This window comes from Fukomys damarensis, unplaced genomic scaffold, assembly GCF_012274545.1.
Source record: "Fukomys damarensis isolate Sample0158 unplaced genomic scaffold, DMR_v1.0_HiC HiC_scaffold_18, whole genome shotgun sequence".
NCBI classification, from domain to species: domain Eukaryota; kingdom Metazoa; phylum Chordata; class Mammalia; order Rodentia; family Bathyergidae; genus Fukomys; species Fukomys damarensis.
Window position 1 is genome coordinate 10,063,351 of NW_022900930.1, and position 13,534 is coordinate 10,076,884.

Genomic DNA, 13,534 nt, shown 5'->3' on the forward strand with positions numbered 1-13,534 from the left:
AAAAAAAAAAAAAAAAAAAAATGCAAAGAGAGACTCCACAGGACAAACTGCTAGATAGAAACAGTACCTGACATCAGCCCCGGGCAGTGATGGTGAACCTTTTAGAGCTTTCAATGGTACAATCAGCCCATCAGACAAGCATACCATAGGTTCACCACAACTGGCCTAGGGTGAATAAGCAATATAAATGTATTAATCTTCATAATGTAGCTAAAAATGTGTAACATTCTGTCATAGAAAGGGAAAACAGAGCAGCATATATATGCACATACATATATATACCTTTCTAAAAATTAAATAGGGCCAGGGATTTAGCTCAGTGGTTCTGCTGCCTGCCTCGCAAGTGCAATGACGTTAGTTCGATCACTGGTACCAAAAAAAAAAAAGCTAAAAAAAGAACCTAAATAAATAAATAAAAAGCAAGTATCATTAAAGATCACTATGATTTTTAAGCCATATTTCAAAATATTAATGTTTTAATGAAGCGGCATATTAAAAGGAAAACCAGATGTACCCAACAAAGTCAGCCAACAAAACATAACCTGGGAAAAGTTTGTGCTCTGTCATATCTTTGGGAGATGTTTTAGTTTAAAATAATTAGTAATTCCTCAAGGCAGAAAAAAACACTGGTCTGTTAATGGCTTGAACAGTGGTCATTACTAAGATTCAGTAACAGCAGCTAAAAGATTTTACCTATAAAAATATTCACAAATTTGGATAAAATCTCTAAATAGTTATGAAATGATTTTCATCTGTGGAAAGAAGAGAAAGAAAGAACAGTTGTTTCAGAGCAGGGAGTGTTACAGGATGATTGCAGAGTGCATTATACAGACATAACACTGAGCCACACTTTGGTCCAGAAGTTGTTTGACCAATGTTGCCTTAGGTGGATAACAACTACCCGATCACAAGAGGGGCTGGACAGGGAAAAAGACATCAGAGCTCAAGTTAAGTTTACCTCTTCCCTTAGGAAGGCTATGTGATTGTGGGTACGATGCTGACAGTGCCAAGTTGCTGATTTAAATCTACTCATCTGACTTGAATTCAAATCCTCCCAGATATTCTGTATGACACCCACAGAACCAGGCCAATCATTTAAGAAACCACAGCTCTACTACTGATATAATAACATCATCAATATCCCTCCCTACTTCACCTTTTCACCTTGACCTCCGTCTTACTTAGTGCTCACAGTCTGTTTCTACAAGATGTGATTAAACTTTCAGGGAATGTTTAAATATAAATAAACTATGACACCATATAAAAGATACAGTGCTGTTGGTCCTCCTCAATACTCCTTGCTTTGAACACACTTAGCCCATCACTCCTTCCACTTTCAGAAGCAGTTCTAGAAGTTCTCATCTGTGAGTATCGTTTCCTGACTGCCTTGATGCCATGAATCAATTTAAAACATTTTTGGCAATTTCTGTCAAATAAAGACATTACAATGTGTCCTCATCAACCTTCTCCAGCGAATTTGCCACTGTACAACTTCTAGCTCTTCCCCAAAGTTGAAATGAACACAAAGGTAAATGTCTGAATAGAATCAGGACAGCAATCCAGCCACTGCAGCACAACTGAAGACACCCACGAAAGAACTTCCAGAACTGAGGTAAGTGTGTTTGAAGGGAAGGAGGCTATTTGAGGGGATTTAATGGCAATGTGCTTTTGACTATAACAAATTTTAAAACATGGTTAACATACTCACTTTTTTTTATTCTGCCTCATACAATCACAATCATAATGCTTAAAAACATAATGGAGTAGTCAATAATATTTAAACCTTATTTTGTGGCACTTTAAGGATTGTAAGGCTCCTGGGAGGCCTGTAGACCCTCTCTTTTCCTCACACTGACTTCAACCAGAATTATTCTACTGTAATCTGCTTTACCTATTAGATAAAAGTTCAACTAGATTAATAATTCCAAAGCTAGCTGGTGTTTTAGCTCAGTGGTTCCACCACCTGCCTCACAAGCACAAAGTCCGAAGTTTGATCCCTGGTACAAAAAAAAAAATATCCAAAGCTAAAGTAATCAAGAATAATGGGAAGAAAGGAGCTAAAGGTGTAGGGAAGGTATGATGGGTAGGGGAAGAACAAAAAGGGAAAAGAAAAAAATGTGAGAGAATGAAAAGATGAAAATAAAGTGGTTGTAGATGGGGAAGGGAGGAGGGGGTGAAAGGAGGGCAGAGGTAAGGGGAAAAAATGAGAATCAAGACTTGCCATGTAGAGGTACATGATCCCAACAATGAATGTAACTGTACTGTATCCCTAAAATGTACCAATAAACTCAATAAAATAAAAAAAAAAGAATAATTATAGAAATATCACACCCAGCCTTACTTGTCTCTTTGCAAATTTTAAAGCAGTAACCTATATCCTGGCCAACTTATTCAACTTTTTCCCTATGAGTCTCTAACAGTTCCTTGGCGCCTCATCATCTATATTTTGTACCATTCCTACTCCATACTGACTTTCCCTCCAGCTTTCTAAACCACTGATAATTTCCTATACATTATCAGATCACAGTCTATACCGGCTAGTCTTTCTTTCTGGAATTCTAGAACAAATATCATCACCCTTACCACCAACTCACCTGGTAAACTGGACGAACTTCTATTTACACATTCAGACTCTACTCAAATGGCATCTTCCTAGATTATACAACCTACCTTTGGCAGAGTTAGTGTCCCCTCCTCTGTGAAACTACACCATACATACAAACTGCGATTTAAACTAGTCCACAACAGTTTGAGAAATGTTTATTTCCACTATGAGGCATAAAGAGAAATGATTACTGATATTCACACCTGAATTTCATCCCTCATGAACTTGTGATGAACATCTTTCCTCATGTTAAAATTCATGCCTGCATGGTAGGTTCCACAGGCTAAATTTAGTTTCCTAAGTTCAGAAGTGACTTTTTCTGTCATTTTTCTGGAAGGACAATAGATGATAGTTGGACCTTCAAACTCCCATTCAGAACTACAAAGAAAAAAGAATAAGAAAACAAACATAAATATTACATAAATACACGCTTTAGACCCGTTTGAATTTTACCTTATTGAACTTTCCCTTTGTGTTTTTTGTTTCTGTTTTTGTTTTAGGATTGCACCTACAGTCTTTGCATTCAGCTACATCCCCATTTTTTTTTTTTTTTTTTTTTTTTAGAGACAGGTTTTTCTGAGTTCCCCAGGTGGGACTTCATTGTATTACAATTCTCACACCTCAGCCACCCAAAGTGCTGGAATCACAGACCTGTGTTACCATGTTATACTCAGGTTCCCTTTATATTTTCTAAATAAAACACTAAAAGAAAAAAAGCACATAAAAAGATAGATTTATCTGCATAAAAATCTAAAGCATTATAAAGAGTAAAAAGTAGAAATGAATGGGTTAAGCTCCGAAAACTTTGGACTGAAGTTTTTGTTCAAATTAAAGTTAAAACTGTCAAGAAGTTTTAGAATAAAATCTGACATATATAAAAGAAAAAATGTATAAATACTTTTGGGAAGGCATATACTAAACTAACAACTATTCTTGATGTATATAAGATAGACAAATTTATATTTACATAGCAGAATACATAAAATTTGTTCATTAGTCTTATTCTATGATCATAAAGTTCAGTTTCTACAGCTATTTACAAAAAAGCAAGACTTCTCTCACAAGAAATAGTTTTTATTGTTCAAAACAGTATTACTAATGAACTTGACACTATGAATGCTATATAAAAGATATTTGTTAGAATGTCTACTATAGAAACTTGTGATTTCTACTAAAAGTATAAACAATGTTTTTCATAGGGCATTTATTTAATACTTCAATAATTACTTTACATAAATATACTCCTTTATGGTGCCAACACACAAAAAATGATTTCAGAATAAAAAGTTATTATAAATTCATGTAACTTTTGATCCAATTTCAATTTTAGGAATCTACTTTACAAAAAATATTTGCCTATCTTACAAAAGATACATGTACACAAATATTCAGAACTATTATATTGAAAAATAAATGTTCATCATTATGTACAGTCATACTCTAAAAAGTCAAATGTTTATAAAAACCTTTAAGAAGGACTATGGCATAAGTCACTAAAAACTTGAACAGAGAAGTAAATTAGGCGATATTTTTATTGCCAAGAGTCTTACTGAATAATTACTCAGTGCAAGCTTTGATTGTGATCAAATGGGCTTCTACAATAAGTATTCACAGTAAGCAACTTAAGCGAATGAAAAAAATTACTTTTTTTTTTTTGTACCAGGGATCAAACTCAGGACCTTGCACTTGCAAGGTAGGCACAGTGCCAGTAAGCTAAATCCCCAGCCCAAAAATTACATTTTTTAAGCATACAAAAATCTTATTTTTAAAATGTTTTCAAAGAAGAAAAAACTGCTTATCAATATCTGAATACTGGGCTTAGTAAGGCCTTAATTTAAGAAAACAATATAAGATAGCAAAAATACACAAATTAACTAATACGTTAAATGAAAGCAGAAAATTGGATATAGCATATAAATTTTAACAACAAAAGAAAACTGAGAGCACACAACACAGTAAGAGAACCAAGAAAACAAGACTCTAGACAGTTAAATGCCAAAATCCCACTAGTGGTTGTAATTGACCAATGTGATTGGAAGAGTAAAGGGCTTCTCAATGTATATGTGGCTACACTGTTCCAACTGATATTAAGACTTTTGCTACCATGACAGAAACCAGATCAGGTTACTTTAAGAAGCACGTTAATTAACAGGAAAAATGAGCTCCCTGGTAAATGACAGGACTAAACAAAGAAAAGAAAAGGGAATAATACTCTGAAGGTTTAATTACTCTCACTTCATAAACTAAGATCTGTAGAAAGCATTCTACTCTCAGTGGTTCCCTGCTATGATAAGTATGATTGAAAATGGGTACAAAATCTTTTCTGATCTGCTTTTACAAAATCCATTTCATATTAACGATCAAAATCAAGAATGGTCTCAAATATCAGGCAAAGGTGTCTGGTCTTCATCCTTCAGAAAAGTTTCAGAAAGGTGCTCTAATACACTTAGGGGTATCTTTTTGGATAGAATGAAATAAAGAGCACAGAAGAAGAGAGACATCCGTTATGAGAGATTATAATAGCCCAGGCTAAAAAGTAACACCTCAATTGGAAAACTAACATTAAAAGTTCTGAGAAGGAAATACTGCACATCATAAGGCTAACAGTATCAGAAAAATAGGAAACCAAACTGACACCAAAACAGAAATGAAAACTGTTTCAAATCAAGAGGGTCATCATAAGGAGAAAAAGCCAGAAAGTGAGAACTATATAAACAGAAGATAATCAAAGATTACAGGTTAATGATCTGACTGGAGATTTCTAACCTAGAACAAACAACCGTCTGCAAGAGAACATTTTCCCATTAGGATGGAAGGCAAATGAAGCACAATGAGCCCTCACTCCAAAGAGACCACTAGGGCAGCCATAACACACAGAATATATCCACTTCCTTTGCCCCTGTTCTAAAAAAGGACAAATAAGACTGTAGCAAGTCCTACGTTTAAATTATCCCAAAAGGTCGTCAAGAATAAGTCTACGGATTCCTTAACCTAGGACCCACCTTCTCTTATTTTTATCCCTTTCTGAAGAACACACCACGTGCTCTTAAATTTTTTTGCCTGGATTTGTTTTGTGTTTTTAATGGTAAGAGAAACATTATTTTAATGTATCTTAACCAAAATATACACTTTGTCAAGAGAAAATAGTCTAAACTTCACTCTGAGCAGACAGACAGATAAGAGAATGAGGCTTGGTAAAGGTTCTTAGTATATGAATAAATGAAATGCACTTCTCACAAAATAGACAAAAGTTCTAATGACAAAATCTGTTATCAGTAAGATGAAAAAAATATGCAGCTGAGCAATTACAAAGATTAAACTAGTTCACATAGGTGTCCAGGATGGTCCTTGGCATATGTACTTAATGTTTTTTTGTTTTGGTACCAGCGATCAAACTTGGGACCTTGTGTTTGCAAGGCAGGAGGAGGAAACACTGAGCTAAATCCCCAGCCCCAGTCCTTGGAATATGATACAGGCTCCAACTTGTTTACAGGATGACCTTTTATAAAATCCCGAAACTGAAGTCATTCATGCAATTAGCAAACCAGATAGGATTCAGTTGAAAGACTCCTTTTATGTTTATTCGTCAATCATTATGATCAACATTATCGAATATAAATATAGTAGAATTGCTTCCTGACTTCAAAAATACACTTTAGTCACTAAATTGTGTAATACTACACTTGAACCACAGCAAGAAAGAATACTGAAATATGTTAAAAATGTATTTAAAGAAAACAAATGGGGTTTTGTTTTGTTTTGTTTGAGACAGGTCCTGCTATGCACATCGCTGGCCTTAAATCTGCCACCATCCTCCTGCCACAGCTTGAGTGCTGGGATTACAGGTATATGCAATCATGCCCAGCTGAAGGAAATAATTTGAAAAAAATAAAGGTTTTCTAAAAAGAAGGAAATAGCTACCAAAATTCTTACCTTGTCTTTTTGACAAGAAATGGCTGTAGATCTTGAATAATATTCCCTGTTTTTCGTCCAACTTCTAAATACAGATTTGGTCGATCAAAGCTAGTACAGGTGATCTGAGGATTGTTCAGTTTTAAGCAACGTATAATATCTTTCTGGATCGAAGAACTTGCAGTAGCAGTGAGTGCAACTATTGGAACCTGAATAAAGCAAAATTTTTTTTAAAAAATCATTAATTTCAAACACTTTTATTGCCTTCTTACAAAGAAACTGTTAAAACTACAGAAGGTGCACTTTCAAAAATACAACCTTAAAATTACTCCTCCCAGCATTCAGGAGGCTGAGGCAAGTGTGAGTTCAAGACCAGCCTGGACTATATAGTGAGTTCCAGGTCAGTCTCAACTACATAGTGAGACCCTGTCTCAAAAAACCAAAAAAAAAAAAAAAAAAAGTCATACTTCTCAGAGTTCTGAATACAATCTTTACCTTTTTTAGGCAAGTACTCTACTACTAAACTAAACTGCATCTTTACTTTTTAAAGTAAATATTTACTTTTTAAAATTCAGAAAACACTTAAATACAACATGAGATCCATAAGGTTTCCAAATTGAATTAAATTAAATCTACTTATTAGGTATCTACCTCTGCATTTATTATTAACATTTATTACATCTATAATAGTGTTGATAAAAGGATGGGCCATATTATACCTTATTTTTGAATACTCTATAATTCACATATTAAAAACAGAAAAGAACTCCATGACACATTGTAATTAAAATAATAGAGGTCCAACATAGGGACAGACTTAAAAGCTGTTAAAGAAAAGCAACAAATCATTTACAAAGATAAAACCCTTACAACTCCAGCAGACTTTTCAACACAAACTTTACAGGCCAGGATAAATTGGACTGAAGTGTTTCAAACCCTAAAAGAAAAGAGCTTTCACTCAGACTAATAAATTCTGTAAAACTATCAAAATTGATGAAGAAATAAAGACCTTCCAAAACAAAGATAACCTTCAGAAATTCCTAACCACCAACCAGCATTCCAAAAACCTCTCAAGGATATTCTTGGCAGATAATGAAGCCAATGAGGCACAAAATGCTAATGGGATAAATACATCAAACAGAGGGAGCAGGTAAGAGAAAAATAAAAGGATTCACCAACTGAAAAGTAATACAATGACAAGAGAGAGTTAATTCCTTTCAGTAATAACACTAAATGTGAATGACCTCAATTCCCCAATTAAAAGACACAGACTGGTAGACTGGATCAAAACACAAAACTCAGTAATACACTACATACAAGAAACACATTTAATCCAAAAATAAATTCACAAACTAAACATCAAGGATGGAAAAAAATATTCCATGCAATGGGAGCCTTAAAGCAAGCAGGAATAGCTACCCTATTTTTCAGACAATGTGAACTTCAAGCCAAAACTGACGAGAAGAAGCAAATAAGGTCACTACATATTGGTTAAGGGAACAATTCCACAGGAGGAGATTATAAATTATAAGTATATATTACCAAACACCAGCACATCGAATTTCATAAAACAAACACTATGGGACATAAAAATCACATAAACATCAATATTATTATAGTGGCATACCTCCATATGCCACTATTACAAATAAACAGATCAACCAGAAAAAAAAAATCAACAAAGAACTATCAGTTGAACCACACTTTCAAATACATGGACATAATAGACATCTAGAATTCCACTCAACAGAGTACACATTCTTCTCAGCACCACACAGAACATTTTCCAAAACAGACCAAATACCAGTTCATACAGCATGCTTAAGTAAGTACAAAAGAATTAAAATTACCTCATGCCCATAAATTACCTCATCAAAATTATACTATCAGACCATAGTGCAATGAAGTGAGAAATCAATGGCAAAAGAAACCACAGAAATTATGCAAAACATATGGAAATTAAACAATACACTCCTTAATAATCAGTGAGTCACTGAAGAAATCAAGGGAGGAATTAGACAGTTTCTAGAATTAAATGATAATACCAATACAATTCAACAGAATCTATGGGACACAATTAAAGTAATCCTAAAAAGAAGTCTGTACTTGTGAATGCCCACATCACAAAGACAGAGTAAGCTCAACTAAATAACCTAATGTTGTACCTCAAGGTCCTAGAAAAACAAAAACAATCTAAATCCAAAGCCAGTGCAAAGAAAAAAATTATAAAAATCAGAGATGAAACTCAAGACTTTAAAAAAAAATACACTCAATGAATCAAACGTGTTCTTCAAAAGAATAAACAAAATAGACAAACCTTTAGCCAAACTTACCAAAAAAAGTAAAGACCCATATAAATGCAATTATAAATGAAAAGGCAAAATCATGATAGACACCATCACAATCCAGAAAATAATTAATAACAACTTCAAAAACTTGTACTCCAGGACTGGGGTTTTAGCTCAGTGGTTCTGTCACCTGCCTCGAAAGTCCAAGGACCCGAGTTCAGTCCCTGGTACCAAAAAAAAAACCCACAAAAAAACTTGTACTCCAAAAATCTGGAGCATCTGGAAGAAATGGATAGCTTCTAGGTACATATGAATAACCAAAACTGAACCAAGAAGATATAAAAACCTTGAGCAGTCAAATAATATACAATGAAATTGAGGCAATAAAGCAAAAGCTACTAAGAAATATTCAGGACCTGATAGATTTGCCACTGAATTCTACCACAATTTAAGGGAAAATCTAATGCCAACATACCTCAAACTCTTTAATGAAATTCAAAGGTAAGGAATACTGCCAAATTCATTCCTGGAAGCATTACCTTTGATTCCAAAAGCAGACACAGTCTTAAATAAGAAAGAAAACTACAGGCCAATCATTTAATGAACATAGATGCAAAATCCCCAACAACATTCTGGCAAACAGAATACAACAAATCAAAAAAACCATGTATCATGACAAGTAGGCTTCATCCCAGGGATGCAAAGACGGTTTAACATATACAAATCAACAAATATAATATCACATAAACAGAAGACCAAAATCACATGATTATCTCAATAGATGCAGAAAAAGCCTTTGACAAAATACATTATCCATTCTTGATTAAAAAAAAGAAAATAGGTATAGAAAGATTTTATCTCAATCTGACAAATGCCATTCATGACAAACCCATTATCAACATCATATTAAATGGGGAAAAACTGAGAACTAGAAAAGAATGTCCACTATCACCACTTCCATTCAATAGAGTACTCAAAACTTTAGCTGCAGGAATCAGACAAGAGAAATGGGGGAAAAAAAAAAGAGGGTACATAGAGGAAAAGAAGTCAAACTATCCTTATTTACAAATGTCATGATCCTTTACCTAGAATACTCAAAAAAAAAAAAAAATCCCAGATCTAAAAAAAAAACTCAGCCAGGTAGAAAAAAAAAAAATCAAAACCAAAAAAAAAAAAAAAAAAAAAAAAAAAAAAAAAAAAAAAAAAAACTTTCTTGCATACCAATAATAAACACTAAAAAAGAAATTAGGCAAAAAATAACATTCAATAGCTTCAAGAAAAACTGAATACTTAGGAATTAACCTAACAAGGAAATGAAAGACCTCTATAATGAAAACTACAATACTCTTTAAAAAGAGATCAAAGAGGATATCAGAAAATGGAAAAATACTCCCTTTTCCTCAATCGGCAAAACCAATATTGTCAAAATGGTCATACCTCCAAAATTGATACATAGATTTATGCAATCCCAATCAGTATATGAACAGTATTTCTCACAGAACTGGAGGAAGCAATTCTAAAATTCACATGGAACCAGAAGAAACCCAGAATAGAAAAAGCAATCCTGGGCAACAGGTGCAATGCAGGACACATCACAATCCTAGACCTCACCTTACATTAGAAAAGTATAGTGTGAGAACAGCATGGTACTGGCATTCAAAACAGCTATGTAGATCAACATAACAGAACAGAGGATCCAGAAACAACCCCAGGCACATTCAGACATCTGATCCTTGGTAAAGGGGCCAAAAACATAAGCTGGAGGAATGACAGCCCCTTTAATAAATGGTGCTGAGAAAACTGGCTATCTTCATGCAGAAGATTGAATTTAGACCCATATATCTCACCACACACTACAACAAAATCAACATGCACTGAAGACCTAAATATCAAAACAGAAACACTTAATTTTCTGGAAAATAAAAAAAGGTAAAACTCTTGAAGACAAAAGCACAGGTAAGGATTTTCCAAGCAAAACCCTAATTGCACAAGAAATAACAGTAAGAATCAACAAATCAAACTATATCTAATTAAAAAGCTTCTGCATAGCAAACAACCAAAAAAGTGAAAAGACAAACTACAAATGAGAAAAAGAATTGTGCCAGCTGCTCCGTTACAGAAGACTAATATCTGGATTATATATAAAGAATTCAAAAAAATTAGATCCAATCAAAACATGGCAACTGAAATGAATAGAATCACATATGATGGCATATGCCTGTAATCCCAGGCAGGTTGAGGCAGGACGATTGTCATGAGTTCAAGGCCAGTCTGGGCTAGATAATGAGTTCAAGGTCAGTCTGAACTACACAGCAAGACCCTGTTTAAAAAAGAAAGACCGGGGGCACAAGGTCCTGAGTTCAATCCCTGGTACTAAATAAATAAATAATAAAAAAGGAAAAATTAATTTTTAAAAGAAATAAGTAGAGACTTCTCATACAAGAAAAAATGCTCAACATATCTGGCCATAAGAGAAATGTAAATTGAAAGAAAACTGAGATTCTATTTTACTCCAGAAAGAATGGCTGTCATCAAGAAATTAAATAATAAATACTGGTGAGGCTATAAGGGAAAATGAACCCTTATACCATGGTGGCTGGAAACTAGAATAACCATTACATAAATCAGTATGGAGATGTCTCAGAAAAACCAAGAACAGAAATTCCATTTGACCTAGCTATTCTCCGTCTGGCTATCTTCCTGAAAGAGTTAAAGACACCATAATACAGTGATACATTCATGGTCATGTTTACCGTAGTAAAACTCATCATAGCTAAATCTTGAAAGTGGCCTATATGTGCATCAACAGATGGATAAAGAAAATGTGGCATTTATACCCAGTGGAATACCATTCAGCCACAAGAAAAAATAAAATTCAATCATTTGTAGGAAAGCATGCATCATGAGACCATAATGTTGTGAAATAAATCAGATACACAAGCTTAAATATCACATGGTTTTTATCATGAGAAACACACTGTACAAAAGAGCAAAATAAAAGTTAATAGGAAATAAGGAGATAAAACTTTTGCAAATAAGAACAGCATCTAGAGATGGCAAAGGGCAAGAGAAAGAGGAGGGAGAGGGAAAGAAAAAGAATTTCGATGTGTTATGTACATATACCAACTCCCCATGATAAGGGTGATCACTATGAACAATAAACTTGTACTAATAAAAATGAATGAAAAACATGAATAGAATCCATCTCTTAGAAGTTTGTGGTAGTTTATGATGTTAAAATTGTGTTAATAAGGACCAGGTGTGGTGGCACATGCCTATAATCCTAGCTATTGAGGTGGCTAAAGAAGGGTAGCCATACTTCCTTCTTTGCTAGGAACTGTGTTTGTATTTCTAGTCATAACATAGTTTTATTAATAGTTTTAACCCTTTAATTTTTTTGGTACCGGGGATCGAATTCAGGCCCTTGCACTTGCAGGGCAAGTGGTGAAACCACTGAGCCAAATCCCTGGCCCAACACTTTAATTTTCAGAAGCAAATTGATTGGATGCTAAATTATACTGCCTGGTTACAAGTTCTTACTTCATGAAATTTATTCTTTAATTTGACAGGTCTTGATTTCTTTAGTAAGAGGCACTCAGTTCTGTCAAAAAAAGCAATAAAATATAAATTATAAATTAAGGAAGATTTTAATCATATACTTTAGTAGTGTAGTACCTAAAGATTGAGAGAATTATTACTATTCCATTTTCTAGATTTGGTCATGTTGCTAACTCTAATTCTATACTCTAATACGCAGAGAATTTATTCATTCACTCATTCCAGTTATGGAATGCCTACTATCAGCAGACCTTTTCGGTAAGTGCTGGGACAATGTAATGGAAAGAACCAACATGTCTTAAGGATCCCATTGTTCTTCCTACTTTAAAATTAAGAAATTTTAGGACTGATGTGGAACCTTCTGTTTGGCTACTCTTTCTCAAAGCTCACGTTGGTGATTCCAAGAGGGAATCTTTACGTCAAATAGTAGAGTGATTTGCTATTTTTAGACCTATTTAAATAACGTTGTAAAGCATTGCAGATTTATACCAACTGTTCTACTGTAACTAGAATTAGAAAGATAGCACCAAGAATAATAAGAAAAGTGATATCCCTACAGCCACCAGGTGGCATTTTTCACCACTTAGCTAAAAATCAGATTCTGGAAAACATCAGGCATAAAAAGTTTTCTCAGCCCTTGCTCCACAAACACCCTGTCCTTCGAAGCTCAATAGAAGGAACATGCTATATTTAATTATACTAAGACATGGAAATGATCCAATCACATCTATAGCCAGATACAATAAAACACTTAACTCCACCTGAATAGTGTTTAAGAACTTCATAAAATATTTAAAATTCCTTTAGTACAATCCTTCTAGAATCAGAGGCTTAGGAAGGGATTACAGAAAGTTATCTTTTTAGTTTCCACATGATTACTTTAAACCATTCTAAATGAATGGAAAGCAGTCCTTCAGGGCACTGTATCTGGTGATTTTCACTATGAAAATCCCGTCCCTCTCTGTTACAGCACTATTAATACTAGTAATTTTTATTATTTGTACCATTCTATATAACATATATTGTTTATGTTTTGCTTTTATTTTTATAGGTATGAATCTAAACTCCTATACTGCTTTATGTCCTAGAGGATAGCAGAGACTGTGTTTTATACCTTTTTTCAAACAATTTGCTTTACAAATCAGCACAGTATCCTATGGTGTAGTCATTT

General features: G+C 34.0%; 1 protein-coding gene across 6 annotated transcripts in view; it reads right to left on the reverse strand.

Moving 5' to 3' along the window:
• Positions 1-13,534, reverse strand: part of Wrn (WRN RecQ like helicase) — a 142,001-nt gene that overhangs the window by 53,709 nt on the left and 74,758 nt on the right. For all 6 annotated transcript variants that reach the window (XM_010622218.1, XM_010622213.1, XM_010622194.1 and 3 more), the window contains 2 exons: positions 6,539-6,726; positions 2,809-2,983 (listed from right to left, as the gene is read on the reverse strand). In XM_010622218.1, the coding sequence (XP_010620520.1) occupies positions 2,809-2,983; positions 6,539-6,726 (363 nt within the window). The remainder of the gene's footprint in view (positions 1-2,808; positions 2,984-6,538; positions 6,727-13,534) is intronic.